The following is a 27240-nucleotide window of genomic DNA, read 5'->3' as shown; positions in this document are numbered from 1 at the left end:
AGCAAAAAATACTCTTATTCAGTTGTCATGGTGCTGTGTTGTTTTGCTATATACATATAGCCCTCCAGTTACAGTGGCAATTGGACTGGGATTCCTTTCAGTAAGCAAGTGTGGTTGTAAAGTATAACATTGCAAGGCAGCATTGTTTACTGATAGCAACTTTGGTTGTCATAACCCCAGGATTGTGTGTGTTGTTAAATGGGAATGAGTGGGAGGTAAGGTGGGCGTATTTGGAGTGTCAGGTAGGTGCTATGGAGCACAGTGGATTAGCAGATGCCACAGGTGGATTAGGCAGAGACTGCACGCAGGCTGCTGCAATTGCATACAATGGAGGATTGCTTGCTACAGAATACAAGCTCATTGAGATCTTATACTTCATAGCAGCTTCCTTAGGAGAAAAAGCAACAAGAGTGATTTACTGGGATGACCTGAAACCACCTCTGCTAGCTTTCCCCATTGACTTTGCTTGCAGGAAGTTGGCAGGTAAGATAAATGACAATCGGGTAACTATGGCTCAATGTAATATAATCACAAGCCAGGAACCCAAGTTCTTGGAATATGTTCACGGGAATGCTGCAACAGTTGGGACTTGTATGCTGCTGAGAGTCACCTTCTGTGAGATGGCCCATATAAATTTGATTAATTAATAAACATTTCAAAAACCAGTTGTAAGATCTTTTTCGGTGATACTGTAACTTTGAAAGGTTGCTCAGTGAATGGATGTAAGCCAAAGACTACTTATAGATAACAGGCATGCTTTGGGGAGTTATGAGTGTTTCCCTGTAGGGAGTAAAGGGGATCAATTAAGTGAGTAAGGGGAAGATTCCTTAAAAATGCACTAGGCAAAAAAAAAAGCATGACCTGAATCTAAGCTAAGTTTCCTTGTTGAAACCTTGTGGATGAATTCGAAGGACAAACACGCAGCAGGAGAAAAGGCTACTGAAGGCTACTGCTAAGCACATTTCAACATAAGCAGCCAACCTCTCCCAAGTGTAACCACGGCAAGCAACATCCAACCTCCAGTCCTCTTCGCTTAGCGGCAGTCTCATGTGGGCATTAAAAGGCCTTCTTTACTACACGGTGGAAAGCAACAAAAAAAGGGGAGGCCGTTTCCCCTCAACGTATCTTTCTGGGACTACACTCTGCACATTGCCCTAAAACGTGGTAGGCTTAATTAGCCAGGGTATGAGATTAGGACGCAATACTGACCGGGGATTCAAGGTGCTGGTGATGACCTATAAAGCCCTAAATGGCGAGGGTCCGGGATATTTGAGGGAACACCTGCTGCCAGCATCAAGCTCCCTTCGTCCAGTGCGCTCCCACAGGGAGGGTCTCCTCAGGGTGCCGCCGGTTAAAGATTGCCGGCGGGTAACACCCAGGGGTAGGGCCTTCTCAGTGGGTGCGCCTGCCCTGTGGAACCAGCTGCCTGCGGAGCTTAGGACTGCCCCCAACCTCCGTTCATTCCGCCGGGACCTGAAGACCTGGCTCTTCGAGCTCTCTGGCCCAGGCTGAGAATTTTTTAATTTTAATTTTAACTGGGTTTTAATTTTCTCAGGATTTCATTTAATCTTTTTTAATTTGTTTTAACGTTTGTATTGACTTTCTTTTAAATGCTCTGTAAACTGCCCTGAGTCCTTCGGGAAAGGGCGGTATATAAATCTAAATAAATAAATAAATAAATAAATAAATGCGGAGTTTATCGTGTTAAGCCAAAGCACAAACCGTAGCCCAGGGGTAGGCAACCTCGGTTCTTTTATGACTCGTGGACTTCAACTCCCAGAATTCCTGAGTCAGCGTAGCTGACTCAGGAATTCTGGGAGTTGAAGTCCACGAGTCATAAAAGAGCCGAGGTTGCCTACCCCTGGCCCTAGCCTGTCTCCGCACTTCGCAAAAATTTCTTTACTTGTTCTTCACGGAGCTCTTTCTGTTTGATCATGCGGGCGCGCCCCGACCACGATGAGCACCAATGGGCAGAGCCTGCAACCCTCGTCCCCACCCGAAGAGAAATGAAGGCTACTGCTAAGCACATTGGTTTGTGCTTAAATTGTAAGCCGCCCTGAGTCTTCGGAGGAGGGCGGGATAAAAATGGGATTAAAATAAAAATAAAAAATAAACCCTCCAAAGCACTCCCGGCTTTTCCCATTCTCGGGATTGTGTGGGGGGGGGGAGAGGAGGAGGAGGAGGAGGAGGAGGAGGAGAAAGAACAAGCCGGCGGAACACGCAAAGGAAGTCGGGAAAAGGTTTTATATCCGGGAATCTTGGGCGACAAACCCACCGACAAAATGGCGGCCCGGAACTGAACCCCCCGAAAAGGGGGAATAGAAATTGAGGGGGGAGGGGACGAAGAGCCGGAGCCCTTTACGCTAAACGTGTAGCTGTGGCTGGGAATCCCCGTCGTCGTCGTCACCTTCCTCCGGTGTGCTGGGCTTTGAGGCGCTGTCACCACCGCCTTTTCTCTCCAGGCAGGTGGGTAGATGGGTTTGCTTGGGCTCCGCCTCAGGGAAAGAAGTTTGGTGGCTAGTTAATGAGGAAGGCCTCAGAGACAGGGCACGCCTTGGCCTAGGGTTTCATGACACTCTGCTGCCTTGAAGGGAAGCGTCCCGACTCCTTTGTGTTTCCACCCGCCCATCGCTCGGGTCGCCTAAGATTACTTCGTTGAAGCTTCCCAGTTACGTCGAGCTCCTGGCCTTTACGTGCCTTACGCTTCCCTTACTTTCCCTGAAGTCTAGAATAAGATCTTACGGTCTTGTAGGATTAAAAAAAAACACTTTTTAACGTGCACCGTTTTTCTTTATTTGCTTATTGCTGTTTATTTTATTTTTAAATAAAAGGCATTTCCCAATTTGGGGGTGGGGATGGGGGAACCGTCTGACGTTCTCTGTTAGAATGAATTATTTTTTAGAGTTTCTTTTTTTAGATAGTTGTCCTTAGCGTAGTAAAGATTAAGATGAAAAATGTTAATTGTTTATTGTTCATATAAGGCTTCTGACAGGCTTGCTTAGCTATGCATTTTACCAAAATTCATAATAGTAGTATGTGCTTTGAACATTATAAAGATTCAAATCTTATATTTATAATAAAATAGACCATTGTGTCTCCTGTAGAAAAAGGATATGAAGGAAAAGGGAAAGTAAAATGTATTCAGGTATATCAGCCCCATTAAAAAGAACAAAATGTGGTTCTCTGTTGTTTTAATTCATGTTTTATAGTTACTTAAATATTTAATTCTTAAAATAATACTAGCTTTAAAGGACATAATGATTGTTTTAGAATAGGTTTTAATAATTAATTCTTGCAAAAACAAACAGTATTAGTTTTGTCCTCCAAATTCATATTTCACTGACATAAGTTTTTGAATTTTTATCATTGCTTCATATTTTTTAACAATGCAGTTTTCCGTTTATTCATAAATGCCTCCTTGCATTAACTACATATATAGGCTGAGAGCACAAGTAGTCTTTAAAAACTAACAAACTGATTAATGCATAGTAATATATTTATGGTGCACTTAATCAGCTGCAGAAGATTAAATGATAATCATGTGAGTTAGGCAGCCATATAAGTCATGTGAGTAAATCAATGAATAAAATTATGTGAGGTTTTTTATCAAATTATATATATATATGGGATTGTTGATTGAACTATAGGTGGTGCTCAACTTACAACCACAATTGAGCCCAAAATTTCTGTTGCTAAGTGAGACCATTGTTAAATGAGTTTTGCCCCATTTTACAACCTTTCTTGCCACAGTTAAGTGAATCATTGCATTTATTAAGTTAGTAATGGTTGTTATGTGAATCTGACTTCCCCATTGACTTTGCTCGTCAGAAGGTTGCAAAAGATGATCACATGACCCCAGGACACTGCAACTGTCATAAATATGAGTCAGTTGCCAAGCATCAGAATTTTGATCATGGGGATGCTGCAACGATCACATATGTGAAAAACGGTCATAAGTCATTTTTTCAGTGCCATTGTAACTTCAAACAGTCACTAAATGAACTGTTGTAAGTAAAGGACTAACTGTATTCTATAGATGTTTCATTGTTACCATTTTGATTTTAATGCCACCAGAGTCCAAGTGACTGGATGATTTTCAGTGCAGATCAGTAATACATGAATAAATCTAGATAGACACAGTGTGAATTGTTTATTTAATTCTAGCTTGGTTCAGCGTATGAAGCACTAAGTTCTGTTGAATATTAACTACAAATGTGGAGGCAGATGTGACTTTCTTCCTTGCTTCCTATCTATTTGCTCTGTATGTGGTGAATTTGCATGGTGAAAACTGAGAACAAATTCTGTCTTCTTTCTTGCCACTACTACTCATTCCAGTCACTATTTGTTCACTCTATGAGGACGAATATATATTGACAAAGGAAAATAAACAGCAGAGCATCCTGTTTTTGTGAAATAGAGATAAACATGTTTTACTAGGCAGCTTTTAAAAGATTTATAATGTACGGTACAGAGGTTTAGCTTAAAAATACAGTAATTTACCGGTAATTAAAACACTGTGAGAAAGGCCTCAGTACACTTGATATCTGGGATGTGAACTAGATGGTACTTGATATCCTGCCTGTTTCATTATTCTGCCATTTTATTCATGCTTTTAGTTAGTAACCTGTGAGAGTATAGCCAATTTCAGGTAAGAATAAAATAACTTTAAAATATATGTATGTGTGAAAATAATAGAAGTCAAATTAATAACTTGCATTATAACAACATAAAGTGCCTTCAAGAAAATTTGTTGATATATTAAGGATTGAATTTTGAGAATAGTTTTTTCCCATACTCTGGTTTTCAATATAAGGCCAAAATACTCTTCTAGTTAAACTTGAATTGACCTCTGAATTACCCCATAGTTTTATTACAATTTCTGATGGATAATGGGCAGAAACTTGATACTATATTGAATCATAATTTACCACTATTTTTTTTAAAGTAAAATATCAGTTCATTGGAATCTCTGTAAAGTAGATTTGATACATTGTGGCTTACTTATTTATTTTTATTATTTAAATCTCCCCTTTTTTGTTCATAGAGCATGCAGGAAAACTAAAAGTATAAACAAAGCAAACAGTTAAAATATCATAAAATGTGTTTAAACTATTAAAAATAATTCAAATTAAAAAGTTTTAAGAGAAAATAGATACATACTCTATAAAGATTATATATCAGAACAATTCATTAAAATGTCCTTAGTCTCTAAGCATAATGATGAAGGCCTTCACTTATATTTCTTCCAAGCAATGGAATGTCTCTCTTAGGAATTATATTTTCCCATCTCTTTTGGAAAGCGAATGAAGACTTTTCTCTTAAGTCTTCATTTGCTTTCCAAAAGAGATGAAAAATACAATTCCTGCAAGAATCATTCCATGGCTTGGTAGAAACATAAAAGAAAGACCTTCACCATTATGCTTAGAAAGTAAGGGCATTTTATATTTGCCATTCTACTATATCCTCTGTGTAAATATAGTTTACAAATTCATGCTAAGGAATAGGATAGACCGCTGCATCTTTCTAATGTGAATTAAATAGCTCATTATATCAGGTGGGAAGTGAGAAAAAGGTCTCAGTCTTAACAAATTGAAAAACAACATAAGAATGCTTATTAGGAATACAATATATTTTAATTATATGCATAGTATGATTTATAGAGAGAGAAAAAATTAAAACAATAATATTTTCTCTCTTCATTTTAAAATAACACCTATTGTTTTAATATAGATGAATTGAAAATTGTATGAAATGGGAGGGAATGAGTAGAGGGTGGCATTCACCATTTTGCCATGTCTTCTAAAGAGCCACATGGCGTTCCAAATTAGTTCTTCAAGGCTGAGAACCAGAACAGTGCTAGAAAAAGCAAAGAAATGCAAGAGTAATCAAAACCACTTTCCAAGAGAAAAGGTCTACTGCATACAGGTTTTTCTGTCAATAGAAGAAGCTCTTTAGTTTGAGAAATGTCAACTGTCATCCAGCCAGTGTACAGAAATGTGATGCATACAGTATCAAATTAGGATCTTAACATTGAATCAGTTGTGCTTTTTTCCTTATTTCATATACAGTGGGACAAAAAAGTATTTAGTCAGCCACCAATTGTGCAAGTTCTCCCACTTAAAAAGATGAGAGAGGCCTGTAATTTTCATCATAGGTATACCTCAACTATGAGAGACAAAATGGGGAGAAAGAATCCAGGAAATCACATTGTAGGATTTCTAACGAATTTATTTGCAAATTATGGTGGAAAATAAATATTTGGTCAATAACAAAAGTTCATCTCAATACTTTGTTATATACCCTTTGTTGGCAATGACAGAGGTCAAACGTTTTCTGTAAGTCTTCACAAGGTTTGCACACACTGTTGCTGGTATTTTGGCCCATTCATCCATGCAGAACTCCTCTAGAGCAGTGATGTTTTGGGGCTGTCGCTGGGCAACACGGACTTTCAACTCCCTCCAAAGGTTTTCTATGGGGTTGAGATCTGGAGACTGGCTAGGCCACTCCAGGACCTTGAAATGCTTCTTATGAAGCCACTCCTTCATTGCCCGGGCGGTGTGCTTGGGATCATTGTCGTGCTGAAAGACCCAGCCACATTTCATCTTCAGTGCCCTTGCTGATGGAAGGAGGTTTTCACTCAAAATCTCACAATACATGGCCCCATTCATTCTTTCCTTTACACGGATCAGTCGTCCTGGTCCCTTTGCAGAAAAACAGCCCCAAAGCATGATGTTTCCACCCCCGTGCTTCACAGTAGGTATGGTGTTCTTTGGATGCAACTCAGCATTCTTTCTCCTCCAAACACGACGAGTTGAGTTTTTACCAAAAAGTTCTACTTTGGTTTCATCTGACCATATGACATTCTCCCAATCCTGTTCTGGATCATCCAAATGCTCTCTAGCAAACTTCAGACGGGCCCGGACATGTACTGGCTTAAGCAGGGGGACACGTCTGGCACTGCAGGATTTGAGTCCCTGGTGGCGTAGTGTGTTACTGATGGTAGCCTTTGTTACTTTGGTCCCAGCTCTCTGCAGGTCATTCACTAGGTCCCCCCGTGTGGTTCTGGGATTTTTGCTCATCGTTCTTGTGATCATTTTGACCCCACGGGGTGAGATCTTGCGTGGAGCCCCAGAATGAGGGAGATTATCAGTGGTCTTGTATGTCTTCCAATTTCTAATAATTGCTCCCACAGTTGATTTCTTCACACCAAGCTGCTTGCCTATTGCAAATTCAGTCTTCCCAGCTTGGTGCAGGTCTACAATTTTGTTTCTGGTGTCCTTCGACAGCTCTTTGGTCTTGGCCATAGTGGAGTTTGGAGTGTGACTGTTTGAGGTTGTGGACTGGTGTCTTTTATACTGATAACAAGTTCAACCAGGTGCCATTCATACAGGTAACGAGTGGAGGACAGAGGAGCCTCTTAAAGAAGAAGTTACAGGTCTGTGAGAGCCAGAAATCTTGCTTGTTTGTAGGTGACCAAATACTTATTTTACCGAGGAATGTACGAATTAATTCATTAGAAATCCTACAATGTGATTTCCTGGATTCTTTCCCCCATTTTGTCTCTCATAGTTGAGGTATACCTATGATGAAAATTACAGGCCTCTCTCATCTTTTTAAGTGGGAGAACTTGCACAATTGGTGGCTGACTAAATACTTTTTGGTCCCACTGTATCTTCTCCTTCAGACTTTGTTTCTAAAAGTGTCCTTGGTTTTAAAAGCAAACTCCAACGTGACTTTTGGTGCCTGATGTTAAAAATAAACACCTATAGTGTGTAATGATAATTGTGTAGCTTTACTAACAAAATATTTTAAAATCTGTTAATTTTTTTCATAGGATACAGTCACTGTCTATAAAATATATACAGTGCATTCAGACAGTATTCAGACCCCCTTCACCTCTGTCAATTTCATTATGCTGTAGCTTGATTCTACAGTTGTTGAGATTCACTTTTTTTCTCATTAATCTGTACTCAGTACCCCATAGTGACAAAGTGAAAACAGAATTTTAAAAATGTCTAAGTTTATTAAAAAGAAAAAAACTGAAATATCACATTGGCATAAGTATTCAGACCCTTCACTCAGTACTTTGTTGAAGCACCTTTGGCAGCAATTACAGCCTTGAGTCTTTTTGGTATGACATGACAAGCATTATACACCTGGATTTGGGGATTTTCTGCCCTTTTTCCTTGCAGATCCTCAAGCTCAGTCAGGTTGGATGGCGACTGTTGGTGGACAGCCATTTTCAGATCCATCCAGAGATGTTCAAGAGGGTTCAGATCAAGGCTTTGGCTGGGCCGCTCTAGGATATTCACAGAGTTGTCCCTAAGCCACTCCTGTGTTGTCTTGGCTATGTGCTTAGGATTGTTGTCATGTTACAAAGTGAACCTTCGGCCCAATCTGAAGTCCTGAGCACTGTAGAACAGGTTTTCATTGAAGATATCCCTGTACTTTGCTCCATTCAGCTTTCCCTTAACCCTGACCAGTCTTCCAGTCCCTGCTGCTGCAAAACGCCCTCATTGCATGATGCTGCCACCACCATGCTTCACTGTTGGGATGTTATTGGGCAGGTGATGAGCGGTGCCTGGTTGCCTGGTTTAGAATTGAGGCCAAACAGTTCAATCTTGGTTTCATCAAACCAGAGAATCTTGTTCATCACAGTCTGAGAGTCCTTCAGGTGCTTTTTTGCAAACCAAGCAGGCTTTCATGTGTTTTGGACTAAGGAGAGACTTTTGTCTAGCCACTCTGCCGTAAAACTCAGATCGTTGGAGGGCTGCAGTGATGGTTGTCTTTCTGGAACTCTGTCCCATCTCTACACAGGACCTCTGGAGGTCAGTCAGGATGACCATCGGGTTCTTGGTCTCTCTCTTATTAAAGCCCTTCTCCCCTGATTGCTCAGTTTGACCAGGCGACCAGTTCTTGGAAGAGTCCTGGCTGTGCCAAACATCTTTCATTTGAGAATTATGGAGGCCATTCTGCTCTTAGGAACCGTCAGCATATCAGAAATTTTATTGTAGCCTTCCCCATATCTGTGCCTTGCAATAATCCTGTCTCTGAGCTCTGCAGGCAGTTCCTTTGACCTCATGGCTTTTGCTCTGCTACGGTACGCACTGTCAGTGGTGAGGCCTTCCATAGAGAGGTGTATGACTTTCCAAATCATGTCCAATCATTTTAATATACCACAGGTGGACTCCAGTTAAGGTGTAGAAACATGTCAGCAACGGTCAAGAGAAATGGGAGGCACCAGAGTTAAATTTCAAGTGTTGTTGCAAAGGGTCTGAATACTTATGCCAATGTGATATTTCATTTTTCTTTTTAATAAATTTACAGACATTTCTAAAATTCTGTTTTCACTTTGTTATTATGGGGTACTGAGTGTAAATTAATGAGAAAAAAATGAATTTCAAAAATGAAGAGGGTCTGAATACTTTCTAAAAGCACTGTAATTCTACAGGAATTTCAGTATGACATTAAATGCATTCTTGAAAATAAATTTTATAAAGAAAATAATAAGGGGGCAATGGCTCAGCAATTAAAGACACTGAACTCATCAGTTGGAAAGCTGACAGCTCAGTTCAAGACCCAAATGCAATGTGACAGGGTATGCTCCCATTACTTGCACCAGCTCCTGCCAACCTAGCAGTTTGAAAGCATGCAAGTGCAAGTAGATAAATAGGTACCACTTTGGTGGGAAAAATAGCAGTGTTCTGTGCACCTCGGTGTATAGTTATGCTGGCCACATGACCATGGAAGTGTCTTCAATGTTGATTCCCTCAGCTAAGAAATGGAGATGAGCACCGCCCCCTAGAGTTGGAAATGACTGGACAAGGGAAGCCTTTACCTTTAATAATAATAAATTACAATACACTGAATTGTATTTACTGTCACAAGATTCTGATCATTAGAAAGGAACATTTTAGCTATTGGCACTATCTCCCAGTACTAGAAATGAGAGTTAGATCAGAAAGAGAATGCCTCCTAGTATAATTGTTGCAGCTGGCTACTAGTTGGGAATGGACATGGATAGAAAGGAGCTATCGCGCTGGTTGTTGGCTTCCTAAAGTGATTAGTCAAAATACCAGTGAAATTTATGCAACATAATTATTATGCTCGCAGTAATAAAATAAGTTGCAGTTACTAATGCTTTGCTATTTTAATATCACATAAAGGCAAACATATTGAATCTGACAGTCCCTCTAATTTGAACATTTATATCACTTTTACAGATTAAGTACTTTCTTGAATAATATTGTGTAAAATATTCAATCTCCAAAGAAGCCAAGAACTAGTTTCCTAAACAGAATCATTTTTTTACAAGGTGAGAGATGGCTTGCTAACAGCCATCAATAGCTATGCATAAATGGGTCTGTCTTTTGGGGGAATCTTTAACCAGGTCTCAAAAGGTTAAAATGATCCTTCAACAGGAAGGAGGCAAGTGTCTGATGAATTTGGTATGGGTATCTGAGTATGTCATAATATGTTCAGAGATAGTCTTCATACCAAGTTCTTTAATTATTCTAGATTTGGTTTGTAAAATAAAGTGGGTTAGTTTGTTCAGACTGCAAGCTTATAAACAATCTTAAGTAGAATGAAATTTGCTTTTATACCAAATATTTGTAAGAATGTGATAAACATAAAAGTTGAATAAAATGTTTTCCAATAATGTAACAGGGTTTTATTTTTCTATTTAGAATGACTATTATTCTATTCTCTTAGACTTGAATGGATGTATGTTCCACTGAATCAAGATCAACTGTGTATTTTGAGGTTGCCATCCAACTGATTACAGTGTTAAGCATATTGAAAATCTTGGTTAGAAGTTATACGAGTTCATGAAGAGAAGCGAGAAACCAGAGGGATATAGACAAATGAGGCCTAAAACATTTCCTGCCAGTAATTACACCAGCAGCAGCCGGCAGATGTTACAAGAAATACGAGAGAGCCTTAGAAATTTGCCTAAGCCTTCAGATGCTACAAAAGTTGAACAAAATATGGTTAAAATACCGACTGAAGATCCCAGACAAGGTCGAAATCCCCCTAAGTTTGTTACCTACCATAAAGCTTTGCAAGAAATTAGAAATTCTCTACTTCCTTTTGCAAATGAAACAAGTTCTTCAATCAGAGGAACATCAGAAGTTAATCGTCAGATGTTTCAAGATCTGCAAGCTGCTGGATTTGATGAGGTAAAATATAATTCCTAATGTGATATTAAATTGGTAATAGAAAAAACATATTTTGAGATTTATTGGGAAAGTACATTCAAAAATTGTGTTCAGATTAGGATTCTGTTGTTCCCCTGTACACGTTATTTGAACGTATTTATTACTCCCAAGTTACATTTCTTTATTTGTCATATTCATATAGATGCCTGTCTCACAGACAAGTGACTCTGAGTAGCATACAACAAACTGCAAGTCATCCCCTTGATTTAAGAATAAATGCAACTAATGCACAATACAAAGTTGAGCAAAATCCCTCCTAGCCACTACTGCCTCCTGCTCCTTGAGCGAGAGTCGTGAGTTTAGGAAAAATCCCAGATTGCACACACGGTCTGTGTGGGTCAATGTGCCCCATCTGGTACCAAAGAAGATAAGAGTCTTAGAACTGGTGGACCCCAAACCCTACGTCACTCAGTCTTGCCAGAGTTCAGTTGAAGCCTATTGTTTCCTATCAAGACCCTCACAGCCTTTGTGTGCCAGGATAAGATGTTCATAGAATCACTTCATTCAATCACAACGGAGATGTATAATTGGGTATCATCGGTGTACTGGCGATACCTCACCCCATGGTGATGGAGGAGTTCACCTAGCAGCCTTGTGTAAATGTTGAATAAGAGTGAAGAGAGAATCATCCCCTCGACACAATAAGGATCAAGGGCGGGATCTCCCCCCAATCACAGCCATTTGGAATTGACCACAAGGGCGAACCAGCAAAACACCACCCCCAATCCTCTTGAGTCAATCCAGAAGGAAGCCATGCTATATGCTAGCATTGAAAACCACTCAGGGATCGATTAGCTGAACAGATTTATAATATCTCCTTATTTTAAAAGTTATTGATATGGACAAGGTCTCTTCAATTGCTACATTAGAAAAAAGTGAAACAAAATTAAAATAATGAGACATCAGAGGCAGGAACCGCAGTTTTATCAAATTTGAATGGATTTTATGCAAATACCATAACAATAGACTATAATGTATACTTTAGATATATGGTAAATTTATACATGTGCAGTATTTATTTACATTGTAGTAGATCTTGTATTTTTGATATCTTTATTTGCATCTTGGATTTATGTTAATATGATTACCCAATATTGTTCATTAATCACCATTTAATAAAAAGTGTGGGGAAAAATCTGTCACAGATAGGTTACTGGGTTTTGCTTTTGGGAGTGCAAGAGGGAGGTGAAGCATCTGATCTTGGTGTTTAGAAAATAATGCAGGGGTTTTTTTTTGTATAATTTGAGATTCATCCTGGCATGCTAATGTCATCTTGTTTTGTAATGACCACATTCTCGATGCCATTGATACTCAGATGACAGCAAAATTACATTGTTAGGAATAATAGCACGAAGGCTTTACATTTTCAGTTTAATATTAAATGCAGTGCTTCTGACATTTTTTGTTATGAATGAACAAATATCTTATTGGGATTTTTTTTTGTATACTCTTCCCAACAATAGGATATGGTTGTGCAAGCTCTAAGACAAACCAATAGCCGCAGCATAGAAGCAGCCATTGAATTTATAAGTAAAATGAGTTATCAAGATTCTCGTCGAGAACAAATGGCGGCAGCAGCAGCATCTAGACCCCTTACTGCTGGCCCCAAGCCCCCAGGTATGCACGTCCATATATACTCTTGGAAAGGAATTTGTATGTTTTCAGAACTGGATGACGAGGGAAATAATTTGAAATAAGAGATACTGACTGAACAATTAAAAAAAGTGTTTTTAACATTTGTAGTTAAAATCTTTTAGCTGCAACTTCATTTGGCAAATAAAGTATATTGAAGGGGGAACACCAGCAGGATACAGTAGTATAAAGGTACTTCTCTGCCTTGATCTTTACTCTTCATTTAACCTCTGTTTCTCATTATTTATGTAAAAGAGGTAGAAGAAAGGTAGTAAAGTGAGAAGATTGCCAAAGATATTGGGTGGGCAAGCTGCCCAATGAAAGGTCATTTGCACATAGATAAACATAAAAGTAAGGCCTATTATTCTCCTTTCCTAATAAAAACTACTTATGGAAAAGAACCTAGAATAGAGGGAAAAAGAGGCACTTTGCTTCTTATTCAAGCTGTATCAAAAGCATGCTCATCTTGTTGAATATACTAATGAATAAAAATTGAAAGGCCAATTTAGGACAAAGAATTAATAGGAAGAAGACAACAGAATCCTTTTGAAGCTTTTTTATTGCAAAAAATATTTAGGATCAATGTTGCAGTTCTCTACGCAGATCATTTAGGAGTGCCACATGAAGTCTGGGTCCAGGGACTTTACATTATCATATGAGTAGTACAGGTAGTCCTTGACTTATGACGAGAATTGAGCCAAAATTTTCTGTTGTTAAGCAAGACCCTTGTTAAGTGAGTTTTGCCCCGTTTTACGATCTTTCTTCCCACGGCTGTTATGTGAATCACTGTAGTTGTTAAGTTAGTAACATAGCTGTTAAGTGAATCTTAATTTTGCTTAATCAGTGCTGACAAGCATTGATTTTGCTTGTCAAAAGGTCACAAAAGGTGATCCCAGGACACTGCAACCATCATAAATACTTGTAACTTCAAACCATCACTAAAACAGATGGTTGTAAGTCGAGGACTACCTGTATGCACTTTGATTAATTGTTCCAAAAATTAGTCTGCATCTTTTTTTAAAAAAATAAATTCATGTGAAATTTGATTTAAATTGTTTCACGTCTCATTTTTATATCAGTTCATTCTGGTGTTTTGTTTTTTGTTTGTTTTTTTTACATCAGAAACACTTCTAATAATCTTTGATAAAATTACTATTCCAAAATTTTAAAATGAGTAGTAAAAAAAATGTGCTTTTCCTTTTAAAAAAAAGCAGGAGGAGCAGTACAGCAATCAGTTATCCGTAGACAAAGCTGGAAAGGTTCTAAAGAATCTTTGGTTCCCCAGAGACATGCTTCTGCGCTGGGAGATGGCCTTACTTTTCATTCGGAAAGCCCTATTTCTCAGGGTGAAGTAGGAAGACCACTATCTGGATCTGGAATAGCTGCATTTGCTCAGGCTCATCCTGGCAATGGACAAAGAGTGAACCCACCACCCCCACCTCAAGTCAGAAGTGTTACTCCACCACCACCCCCTCCCAGAGGAACACCTCCTCCTTCCTGGGAAGCAAATCCTCAAACAAAACGGTATTCGGGGAACATGGAATATATGATATCTCGTATTTCTCCAGTGCCTCCAGGAACATGGCAGGATGGCTATCCTCCCCAAACTATGAATTCATCGTCTATGAATCCTTCCGTCCAGGGACAAAGAGGTATTAGTTCAGTTCCTGTTGGTAGACAACCGATAATCATGCAAAGTTCAGTTAATAGCAAATTTGGTTTTTCATCCGGAAGGAGTGGAATACAAAATGGCAGTTGTCAGGCTGAATATATTGTTCATCAAAATATCGTGCCCGGTAACTCGGCAAATCGCCAACCACCACCATCTTATCCAATATCTTCAGCAAGCCGACAAAGTCCTACTCTTTTGCAGATGCAAACAGGAGGTCCTGCTCCCCTTTCAGGATATCCTAATGGGAACATTTCTCAATCTATGATGGTGCCAAATAGAAACAGCCATAACCTGGAATTATATAACATAAATGTTCCGGGAATTCCAACAACCTGGTCACAATCATCCCCTGGAAATGGACATGACATCCCAGTATGGCAATCCAATATTCCAGTAAGGTCAAATTCTTTCAATAATCATGTTGGAAACAGGCAAAACCATGCTGCAAATTCACAGCCTTCTGCTACAACAATTACAGCCGTTACTCCAGCTCCTATACAGCAGCCAGTAAAAAGTATGCGTGTATTGAAACCAGAACTGCAAACTGCCTTAGCTCCTACTCACCCTTCCTGGATTTCTCAACCAATGCAAACTGTCCAGCCCCCCTCCTTTTCTGAGGGACCATGTACAATTGTGCCAGTCATATCACCTGCAGCAGAAGGTGGAAGTTATCAAGGACCACCCCCTCCTTATCCAAAGCATTTATTACATCCAAATCTAACTGCCGCCCCGTATGAAGCTATAACAAAGCCTGGCAAAGAAGATCAGCCTGGGTTTCCTAAGGAAGAGGATGCTGAAAAGAACGAGAACAGTGAGACAATCGATAGAGAAAAGAAGCAAATAACAACTTCCCCTGTTCCCGTGAGGAAGAATAAAAGAGATGAAGAAAGAAGGGAATCCCGCATTCAAAGCTATTCTCCTCAAGCCTTTAAATTTTTTATGGAGCAGCATGTTGAAAACATACTCAAATCTCATCAACAGCGACTACATCGTAAGAAACAGCTTGAAAATGAAATGATGAGGGTAATTTTTTAAATTATTTCTATTTTAGTTTTGCTTTGCATGGAGTATACCTTGAAATTGTAATATTACCCTTGCATTAGGCTTAAACGGTAATTGTTCAGGACGAGTGACTCTGCACGTTAAAGACTGGAAAACCGTCAGCTCAGGTTTGAGACCTGAGCACGGTGTGACAGGGTGAGCTCCCGTTAGTTGCCCCAGCTCCTGCCAACCTAGCAGTTCAAAAGTATGCAAATGCGAGTAGATAAATAGATACCACTTTGATGGGAAGATAACAGTGTTCTGTGCACCTTGGCATATAGTCATGCTGCACATGACCACAGAAATGTCTTCGGAAAACGCCGGCTCCCTCAGCTAAGGAATGGAGATGAGCACCGCCCCCTAGAGTCAGACACGACTGGACAGGGAAACCTTTATCTTTACCTTTACTAAATGGTAATAGTTTACCAACTTTTATAGTGCGATTCTATTGAGTTTAGTCAGATTAAATTCTTAAAATATCTTTCTGGCTGTGTGATTGATGGTGTTAGAGAAATTGTAAACAAGCAGGTTAACAGGAAGCCAAAGCAAATCAGCCATGGGGGAAAAAAACAAATCACCAAATGCATTATATTTTTATTTTATTGCTTATAACAGAAAGTGCTTATGGGAGTATAGATGGGCAGATAGATAATTATATTTAGAAATCCACTAAGGACATAGAATGGAAGTGCGCCAGCAACTGGACCAGGAAGATTAAGGATTTAATAGCCCAAGCACAAGAGATGGACTTGACACTGCCAGAAAGTGCTTTCCAAATCTGATATTTGCAACTAATTATCTTTGCATAAAGCTTAATGAAATTGGGGGTTTGTGGGACCTTGTGGTATATATTGGTTAGTTCAACAGAAAAGGTATTTTGCTTGATCTCACTAAAAATAAGGGTGTGTGTATAGTGTCGTTTGTTATAGTATAGAATGACTCTTTTATGAATGAAAGCAAAAATATGTATCCCAGGATAATGTTGCAGGATCCAATCTGGGTCGGTCACCGGGACCACGAGGTTTTGCCTTCCGAGCTTTCAGGCTCGTGCTGGGGCCCATCCTCAGAGAACTTCTCTCTGGCCAGAGTTCCCTGAAGACGGGCTCCGGCACGAGTCCGAAAGCTTGGAAGACAAAACCTCTGGTCCCGGTGACCGACCCAGATTGGATCCTGCAGTGTCTCTTGTTCATTTTTTTTTTTAAAAAAAAAGATCTAACAATTGATTTTCCAATAAAAATAAGCTGCTTTGAATTTTTATTTTTTTCTTATTGGAAAAGTAGTGAAATTGCCTCTATTTTTTGATTGCACTGAAATATAAACATTTCAACGTCAATTATCTTTAATTTATATTATATATTTGCTGGGTTTGAATGTAGAAGTGCCATTTTAATTACAGTATTTTCAAAAATTCTCTGGTAAATTTCATCCTTATGAGTAGGAAGCTAACTGATCTCTGAGTCAGTTAAATTTCTTGTTCTTTCTACATGTTCATTCTTAGTCTCTTTCCTTTTCACTTTCACTAACAGCTGGTTTAAACTATTAAGATGTTGGAAGCTTTCCTGACATCTGTAGCCTTCGTTACTGGGTAGGCAAGTAATATTTTGGAGACAAGTATTCTATTTAAAGAATAGCATGGATCCTTTCTTATGGGACTCTGCATGCTTACATGCATTTAAATTAAGCATGCTTCGTTTCACTGTACTTGAATGTATTTATATTAGATCACTAATATCGTGTATCATATTTATTTTTATGTTCTACAGTAGTACAAGGACAATAATACAGTTACACTTTTTTATTTTGTTTACATTGTTCAGAGTGGCTGAATTGTTTAGCAGTCATTCTGCCAGATATTTATTGAAGCAAATGCTTCTTTTAAGATTTTTCTTAAATGTCATTAAAAATAAGATTATTGAATGAAAGCTAGAAGCTGGAAAGTCATATGGGAAGAAATTAAGTGCATTTTTCTAGTAAATAGATGATACATGTCTAGACTCTAGCTAGCCTAACTGATAATATAAAAATATTTGTTGGAATGTCAGTCAAATCTTCACTTTTTTTAAAAAAAGTTGTGTCTTTTAAGAATAGTAGAGTCTTTTAACTAGTTTTATCTAGTTTCACCAGTGGAGTTCCTTGCTAAAAAGTTGTCCTTGAATCTTGAGCCTCGTTGTGCATGGCTCTTGTGTATGATTCTGTTTGTAATATCCCATGTTAACATTTTGTTGTATATTGTTCTGAAGTGTTTTGATCATTTCCTAATATGTTACAATAGAATAAACTGAAATAATAAAAATGCGAGTATTATCCCCTGACTAATATTGTTTACTTTTCGTAAACAAATTCTTTTTTTTCACTATAATTTTTTTTTACATTTGTTGCATAGGTTGGGTTATCCCAAGAGGCCCAAGATCAAATGAGGAAAATGCTATGCCAAAAGGAATCCAACTACATTCGTCTCAAAAGAGCTAAAATGGATAAATCAATGTTTGTTAAAATTAAGACTCTTGGAATTGGGGCATTTGGAGAAGTCTGTTTGGCAAGAAAGGTAGACACCAATGCCTTATATGCAAAAAAAACTCTTCGAAAAAAGGATGTGCTGCTTCGAAACCAGGTTGCTCACGTTAAAGCTGAACGGGATATTCTTGCAGAAGCTGATAATGAATGGGTAGTTCGTCTGTACTATTCGTTCCAAGATAAGGACAATTTGTACTTTATAATGGACTATATTCCAGGAGGAGATATGATGAGCTTGTTAATTCGAATGGGAGTCTTTCCTGAAAATATGGCCCGGTTCTACATAGCAGAACTCACCTGTGCAGTTGAAAGTGTTCATAAGATGGGCTTCATTCATAGAGACATAAAACCTGATAACATTTTGATTGATCGTGATGGCCATATCAAATTGACAGACTTCGGACTTTGTACTGGCTTTCGGTGGACACACGATTCCAAATACTATCAGAGTGGTAAGGCAAGCTGTTTGTCCCAATATTATCTTTATGCCTTAGATTATTATCACGCAGAACAAAAAGACGTTAGTTTGTATTGTATTTTCTACCCGATGATTTGGCTGGGTATCATAACGTGCTGTTAAGTAGTTATATAGTCTCCCTCATTCATTTCAGAACATAGCAAACTGTAAGTGAATTTGGGATTAGAATCTGCCATAGCGTCATCATGATAAAATCCTTTTTCAAAACATATTGAATACTGCTTTTTTTAAAAATTACATCAGAAATCTCTAGTAGAAAATAGTAGTATATATCTTAACTTTCACAAGACAGTCCATTGCAAACTTTATACAAAAATAAAATCAAATATCTTCCTATTGAGAATAGGAAGATAATGTGTATTTGTCTGTATGATATTTAAAAATATAAATGTTATAATTTCTGAAGTTTAGCTATTTGTTTAGCACGTGCTTGAATATATTTAATTTCAGGCTTTTTGCCAACCATAACTAGAATTAATTATAATAGTATAATTTTTCCCCTTTTCCATCAAAATTAAAGCACCTATAACTATCTTGAATGTTATAGCCTGATCTGGTAGTCCTAGACTTGCTTGGTGTCTAGCTCATAGAATTAAAATAATTCGTAAAGGCTAAACAAAACAGACACTGATAACAGGTGAACTCCCAATTTCCAAAAAGTCAAAGTTAGAATTAAGAAAATTATAGCTTTTTTAAAAAGTATATTAAGAGAAAACTTCCAGCTTTATGTTGGAGACCACTAACAGAAATGTAAGGATTGCTAGTGTCTTTTATTTGGTCAGTTACAAACACTCTTGCATAGTCATTATTATGTTAAAATCCTTGCTTTTTCCTTTGTTAGATGGTTATGTCTTTAACCTTGAAGTGAGAAAAATAGAGTCCAGACAATATTTAATAAACTAAAAAATTATAGTATAGCCTGGGAATTGGCAATAAAATGTTCTATAATTAGTAAATAGCTCATATCCATTATCAGCTATTTTCAAATTTATCACAAAGTACAACTTTTTCATATAAATATAGGTAATCATAATTTCCATCTGAACATCTATGCGTGCTTTCCAGTCTGTAATGTCTAAAGTCTGTAATGCCTAGAGTTTTTGCTTAAAAAAAATATCCAATCTCCTGCCAGGGTATCAGAAGGATCTTATTATGATTTTCTAATTGTGCCCATAATATATTTTTTTTGCTTCATCATTGACATTTCAGAAAGGTCAAGAATATATGCTAAATGATAAAACTGTAATATTTGTAATAATTCATTAATTGTTTAGACTTACGACCATATCAAATAAAATGAAAGTAAAATACAGGATCTAACTCCAGGATAAAGTAGATAAAAGTAATACAGTAATAAAATAATAAAATACATATATATGGCAAATACAGGGAATCAGCGTTCAGATAAATACATCATCGGTTCATTATTTTTTTATTTTAATTCCATTTATATCCCGCCCTTCTCCGAAGACTCGGGGCAGCTTACAAGCTTAGCATTATAATGGGTTGATAGCTGAGTTGTCTTAACTATAAACCTAGCAGTTCTGCTTACAATGTATACAGCTAGTTCTCAATTTAGGACCACAGTTGAGCCCAAAATCTCGATCATTGAGCAAAGCAGTTGTTAAGCGAGACATCACATGACTGCTGCACTTGACTGCAATCCTGGCACTCCTGGTTGTGGTGGGTGAAGTGATCGTGTGGGTTGGGAGAGATTCTGGGAGGTTTCATTCAGGCCCTGAAAATTCCTCCCTGCCGAAATGCAAGCAGGATTTTCAGCCCCTGAGGAAGATCCAGTCCCACACAGCAGCCTGGACCAGCCTTCCCAGGATTAACCCCACCAACCTGAGGCACCCTGCACTCCTTAACTTAATTATGCTGCCTCTTGGCTGTCTCCTTGAATTTCAGTTCCCTCTCATCTTTAGGGACTGGCTGAAGGAGCTGCCTGCTGAAGGAATTCAGCTCAACCTCTGCATCCAAAAGGGAAGGCCTTTGGCAGGATGCAAGCAGACAGCTCAGATATTCAGAATGTGAGCTCTGTTTCTTCACTCCACTGACGGAATTTAGCCACCCTCCCCATAAGTAAGGGAATGTCTTCGGTGGGGTGCAGAATAGAGCTCAGATCTTCAGGGATCCATTCCTTCACCCCACAGGAGGATGTCAGCTCTCTTCTATGTGTAAAGGGAAGTGCCTTCAGCGGGATGCAGGAATGAAGCTCAGATCTTCTGCACACAGAAGGAACTTCTTTGGTGGGATGCAGGAACAGAGCTTGGGTCTTCAGCATCTGAGCGCCATTTCTCCACCTTGCCAAAGGTGTTTAGCTCCTCTCAACAGGCAGGTGACGGCAACTTGCAACCTTCCCTGCCAGCTTCCCCATTGACTTTCCTGGGAAGCCGGTAGAAAAGATTGCAGACGGTGATCACATAATTCCAGGATACTTGGCAACCAGTCCTAATTGCAAACTGATTGCCACACACCTAGAATTACATTGACTGCTTTTATAACAGTCAGAAATGTGTTATGGGCCATAAAATAACCTTTCCAAGGGCATTACTGTTGTTAAACGACCATAAGTTGAGGACTACCTTTTATGTTACAGCACTGTAATCATCCTTGTTGCAAATTAATGGCAGCCTGAGTTGTAGTCAGTTACATTGTGTGAGGGGAAACCCCCCCCCAAAAAAAAGGTTTCCTTACAGCTAGTGTTACAAATGCAGTAGACTTCAAAAATAGCATTGATGGAAAGAGTTGAAATATTTATAAATCCCTGCTATTTCCTCATTTAAAAACACACATTTATCACGTCTAATTTAGAACAATTTTTAGACCTGATACACTCTGAATTGGGTTTCTCCACCTCTAATATTTTTAAATTTAAGAGCTATATTTGTTAATTTATTTGCAAAATTCATAATTGCACTATGTCAGTTGTGCATGTTTGCACAGATAAATTGTACTCTGTTGAATTACTGAGGGGCTGTATGCTTACATCATGACATTTTATCAAGAGTCCTTCCAATTCATTATACTCTTCTTGGATAGCTTCATATAATTGTTTATCAAAGTAAAAAATCCTCATAAATGTAATCAAAATGCTGTAATTCATTTTTTTAAATTAGATACTTTTTTTAAAAAAATCATACTTCTTAAAATAGATTCTGTGAAACTTGATTGATAACTGGAGCTTAAACATAATATTAGTATTTGGACTTTTGGATGTTAGGTGACCATCCCCGTCAGGACAGCATGGATTTCAGTAATGAATGGGGAGACCCAGCAAGCTGTAGATGCGGAGACAGACTAAAGCCTCTTGAACGTAGAGCAGCACGTCAGCACCAGCGCTGTCTAGCACATTCACTTGTCGGGACACCAAATTACATTGCACCAGAAGTATTATTACGAACAGGTAAAGCTTTCCATTTTCCCCCGTAGTTTGGGATGCTAAATTGATGGCTAGATTTTGAAAATTATTCCTTAAAACAATTACTCGTTAACTACAAGGAAACTCCACTATGCTGCAGGACTGTTGTCAACACTCTTAATTGTATTGACACAAAAATTATAAATTACATTAATTTGTAAGAAATAGAACATAATGCATTAAGAGCCTTGGTGGAGCAGTGGGCTAATTTATTTATTTTATTTATTTTAATTCCATTTATATCCCGCCCTTCTCCGAAGACTCAGGGCGGCTTACAAGCTTAAGTAACACCAGCTGCCTGCAATTAGTGCAGGTTCGAGTCCCACCAGGCTCAAGGTTGACTCAGCCTTCCATCCTTCCGAGGTAGGTAAAATGAGGACCCAGATTGTTGGGGGCAATAAGCTGACTTTGTAAAATGCCGCTTGGGGGGGGCTGAAAGCCCTAATAAGCAGGCGTATACATAGAATGAAGGCTATTGCTAAGCACATTGATTTGTGCTTCTTAGATTGTAAGCCGCCCTGAGTCTTCGGAGAAGGGCGGGATATAAATGGGATTTTTTTAAAAAAATATCTAACAAGTGCAGCCATAGGCCTAAAACAAGGGTAGGCAACCTCGGCTCTTTTATGACTCATGGACTTCAACTCCCAGAATTCCATGAGTCATAAAAGAGCCGAGGTTGCCTACCCTTGGCCTAAAAAGTCGTAAGGCCTAAACATCAGATGTGCTGGATGTTCTGCATAACAACTAGTGCATTCTTGGAAAGAAATTTAGAATTACTGTCAGTCTGTGTAATTACTGAATTTTCTTTTGCTTCAGGATATACACAGCTATGTGACTGGTGGAGTGTTGGAGTGATACTTTTTGAAATGCTAGTAGGTCAACCTCCCTTCCTAGCACAAACACCATTGGAAACGCAAATGAAGGTATTTGAAAAAAAATGATATCAGTTGCCTCTGTGTATAAGTAATGTGTATAAGCCAGATAAGCTTTGGTCTGCATTTAACTTACAACAGTGGATATGTAATATGTTCTGCCTACATTTTAATATGCTTGTACGCAATTTTAGTTGTAAATATAAATTGTAGTTTGATATTATTTCTTCCCAGAATTTTAATACAGTGGGCTACCAACCTACTTTTTTTTTCTATAGAAGTGTGTAGAATATAGAACTATGAAATTATTCTAATAGAAAAATGTGAAATTATCCTAATCAAAGAGAGGAAGTAATATGTTTTCACTATAAGACCTTCTAGTTGATTATTGTTATCATTTTAATCTGCAGGACATGTTTTTATTTATTTTTTTATATATTTTGTCACCCTTTTGAAATAGAAGTCATAGTAAATGAATAATGTATTAATGGTTTGTAAACTCACCTGTTGTTTTCAGACTTGTTGATCCAAAGTTTCCTAATAGACAAAAACCACAGTTTACAAGCTATTATAGCAGTTAACAAGTAATTGCTGAAACTGATAAGAAATGTAAATCTAGTGTTCCTGACCACCAATCATGGTTTAAGCAAGATGGCTATTCCTTTGTTTCACAGAGACTACTGTTTTGTGGGCTCCTCATGAGGATCAACTGTCTGGCACACTTGTGGGCAACTTCAATCGCTCTCCTTGTCTGGGGAGGAATTGGAGCTGGTTTACTCACTTGTTCTTTATTCTGCCACAGATGTTGGCTTCATTCTTTAGTTTGCACTAAAGAATGCACTAAAGTCACTTTACTCCAGTCTTTCATTGAAAGCTTGAATTAGAAATTTAAAATACAATGAAGACAGAACAAAAATATTTGATGTGTAGCAATAATGAATAATCAATTTCTTTTATACAGAGTTCACTAAGATTGGGGAAAAATTGTATTATTTTACATTTAATTATGATACAAAGCAGATCCTCAAAGGTGGCAAAATAATCCTGTTCTTCTATGAAAATATTTACACATAGAACAAAGAGGAAGAGTTCTCCTGTCTATTAAGGGCAAAATGCTAACTTTGGTTTTGCCTCCCACTAGGCATTAATCCAGGTCCATCTGTAGGAGGAGTCAAAAAAGCCAAGATGGCAACTATGCAATCAATGGCCCACCCCCTTTTTACATGCATCACATACATAACACAAAAAAGGGACAGGGCCACCATCTTGATTTTTTTGATTTCCTGTGCAAACTGCCCATGCATAAGTCTTTGCTGTGATGTAAGTTTTAGGCTCTTTCCTTGTACATGGCAGTAGTGGTTCAGAAATACTTGCTTTTAGTTTTTTGAATGTGTTAGTTCCTGAAGAAAGAATGATTTTGGTGTACAAGTGTGTGTTTAATGTGAAATTTATATTTTTAATGCTGTGTTATCTGTACTTTTTTTAAAAATAAAGGTTATCAATTGGAAAACATCACTGCACATCCCACTGCAAGCAAAACTAACTCCAGAGGCATCAGATCTTATTATTAAGCTCTGCCGAGGACCAGATGATCGCTTAGGCAAGAATGGTGCAGATGAAATAAAAGCACACCCATTTTTTAAATCTATTGATTTTTCAAGTGATCTACGGCAGCAACCTGCTTGTTATATTCCTAAAATTACACATCCCACTGATACATCAAATTTTGATCCAATTGATCCAGATAAATTATGGAGTGAAGATAAAGAAGGGAATGTAAATGACACACTTAATGGGTGGTATAAAAATGGCAAACATCCTGAGCATGCTTTTTATGAATTCACATTTCGAAGGTTTTTTGATGACAATGGGTATCCTTATAGCTATCCAAAGCCTATTGAATATGAATACACTAATTCTTGTAGATTAGAGTCACAGTCTGATGAAGATGATGAGAGGACCAGTAGAGAGGTTCAAAATCGTGATCTAGTTTACATTTAATAGAGAAGATAAACCATGTTTCTGAATTTCTCAAATCTATTATGTGGGGGGAAAATGAGATACTGTTAGAAAGCTGACTCTGTAGCTACTTGGACTGGGGAATGTTAATTATTCCATTTTTTCCCATGTAATTTTTTTTCTCATAGCTAGCCCTTTTTCATCATTAATTTATTCCACCATTTTTAGTGATTAATATAGAAAATAGTAATATTAGGAAAAATAAATTATAAATTTAACTTTTTGTAAACAGAAAATAGTGATTTCTTTTAGAAAATGAGATGCCTATTTTTATATAAACCACAACCATTACTTTCTTCCAGACATTTGCAGTCATTGCCTGTCTTGCATTAGCTAATTCTTAGTAAACTCACAGACACTTTGTCTAGTTAGCCATATTATTAAATATAGTATATATAAAGCAAAAAAGTATAAAGTTATTAGTGATTATGAGCTCTGGCTGTAAAATAAAGCTGTAATCTAAAATTCATGAAATGACAAGTTCATTGAAAATAGTATCTTTTCATTAAATATAAAAAAATTGCACTTCAAACTATTCTTACAATAAAAAAAACTATATTGGATTATAATTATTTTCAGTTTTGCATACAGATTGTTATGCAATGTCTGCTGCTTTCAATAGCTAATAGAAATGAAGTAATGGTTTAATACAAAATTAATGTTAAAAGTTTGATTTTAATTTTCTGTGATTCTCATCCTGCAAATTTAGACAAAATTAAAAATGTTTGAACCCCCATGATATTTAACTGCAAAATCTGTTTTAATAACTTTTTATTTTACACGGTCTAGTATTCCCAAATACTAGGTTGGAATAAATCCAGCCTATGTTTAATAGGGATTAAATATAATTTACATCATTGTTCTATGCTGAATCAACACCCTGAAATTAAAGAAAAAAGTTGCAACATCTGTATCTTTTGCTATTGCAGCTTTTTTCTCCTACTACTGGCAATACAAAATATTCTGCTTTTTATCTACAAATATATAGCATAGCACTGTGTAAATATTTCAAGCTCCCTGTGCTAGTACTGTATTCCTGTATCTGAAGAATCTCCAAGCGCCACATTTTGTGCTTCCTAATGCCATACATTAAAATATGTATGTAGTGGTCTTTTTTTAAGAAAAAAAGCTTAGAAAATAGTTCTCTCTTTTCAGCCAGTTATTTATTGTTTATTATATTTATGCTGAATATTTCATTTAAAAGAAGAGTGGCTTACAAGTAACTACTCAATAACATTTGATCTGGCCTGTTTTTCCAGGCCAAACACATTTAGTTTCAGTAATAGAAGTACAACTTGTCCCTTTGCAGCAATGTCTATTACTTACCTTTGATTCGCTTTTGCACAGATGTATTAAAACCATCAGTAGAGTTTAGACAAATGGAAAATGCCTGCCTTCAAAAAAATGTTTCCAACATATATCCTATTTCAATTCTGATCCATATTTCAGCCTTGTACTTCTTACACGAATGAGTATAGTAAACACTTCTCTGAATTTGTAGACTCGGCCCTCCTAGTCACACACTATTCTGCAGACAATCACGTTATCCTGCTCCAAGCTACCACCAAAACAATAGGTTCTATGTATAGAGCCAGTGTAGACAATGCAGTGTACAGTTATAATTTTTGAGATTTGTTTGCTTTGTAAAATAACTCATAGTTTAAAGAGGATTTACCTTGGTTTAATATTTAGGATTTCCAGTTAAACTGGCAAATTATTATTATTATATTTGTCTTTCAATGAAATATAATATATTCCTGGTTAAAACCAGATAAATCTAATCTGCTATTGGGATAATGTTCTCTTACATTCCATCTTAGGGCAGGCCTTTTTACTGGAGCTTTTCTACCATATTTGTAGCAGAAGCAGTAGAAGTTATGATTGAAGTTAATTTGAAACTTAAAAGCAAGTCTGCATTTTCAGTGTGCAAAGCTGTGGTGGAAAATATGTTCATGGGACATTGTTGATACATTTAGGTAATGCAATGTAACTGGAATAATACGGCTGTTATCCCAAAGTACTATTAAATTCTCTGCAATATATGTTTTTGAAATGAAACTTTTGTTGTAACGTAATATTTGAACCTAATAGTGAATGGAGTGCCTTCCTCTGAAAGGTGCTGTTCAAAATTAATTTTATATTGCATTTTTATATATGCTTTTTATACTATAAATACTCTGCTGATAAACAAAAATTTTATTTTTAGAAAAGTAGTGTCTTGGCCTACTGTATACATGCATCAACTTTGCAAATTTCTGCTTGTAATACCTGATAGATTAAATTTCTGGAGTGTTGTACAGATATATTTATGTTTTGAAATCAGTTTCCTTTAGTGTATCATATGTTAGGATAATAAAATTTAAATTCAGTGA

At 37.4% G+C, this 27240-nt stretch overlaps 1 protein-coding gene across 3 annotated transcripts; it reads left to right on the top strand.

Annotated features, from left to right (window-relative positions):
• The first annotated feature begins 2261 nt into the window (after nt 1-2261).
• LATS1 (large tumor suppressor kinase 1) lies at nt 2262-27240 on the top strand. 3 transcript variants are annotated; one of them, XM_081341035.1, is made up of 8 exons: nt 2262-2466; nt 10714-11180; nt 12683-12836; nt 14066-15546; nt 17948-18530; nt 21780-21962; nt 22794-22900; nt 24344-27240. In XM_081341035.1, the coding sequence occupies exons 2-8, from the start codon at nt 10830-10832 to the stop codon at nt 24848-24850; spliced, it is 3366 nt and encodes a 1121-aa protein (XP_081197161.1). In that variant the 5' UTR covers nt 2262-2466; nt 10714-10829; the 3' UTR covers nt 24851-27240. The 3 variants fall into 3 exon arrangements, with proteins under 3 accessions (XP_081197161.1, XP_081197159.1, XP_081197160.1); XM_081341033.1 differs by having other exon boundaries at nt 14063-15546; XM_081341034.1 differs by having other exon boundaries at nt 2264-2466; nt 10689-11180; nt 14063-15546.

The sequence above is a fragment of the Vipera berus genome (assembly GCF_964194415.1).
Source record: "Vipera berus genome assembly, chromosome: 1".
NCBI lineage: Eukaryota > Metazoa > Chordata > Lepidosauria > Squamata > Viperidae > Vipera > Vipera berus.
The sequence above is the reverse complement of the archived record's forward strand: the minus strand, read 5'-3'. Positions and strand labels throughout refer to the sequence as shown.

Excerpts from the sequence above, each read along its gene's own strand:
- LATS1 (XM_081341033.1), top strand. The coding sequence starts at position 10,830 with ATGAAGAGAAGCGAGAAACCAGAGGGATATAGACAAATGAGGCCTAAA. Across the intron at positions 11,181-12,682 it reads AAGCTGCTGGATTTGATGAG|GATATGGTTGTGCAAGCTCT; the intron begins GTAAAATATAAT and ends TCCCAACAATAG. Across the intron at positions 18,531-21,779 it reads TTCCAAATACTATCAGAGTG|GTGACCATCCCCGTCAGGAC; the intron begins GTAAGGCAAGCT and ends TTTGGATGTTAG.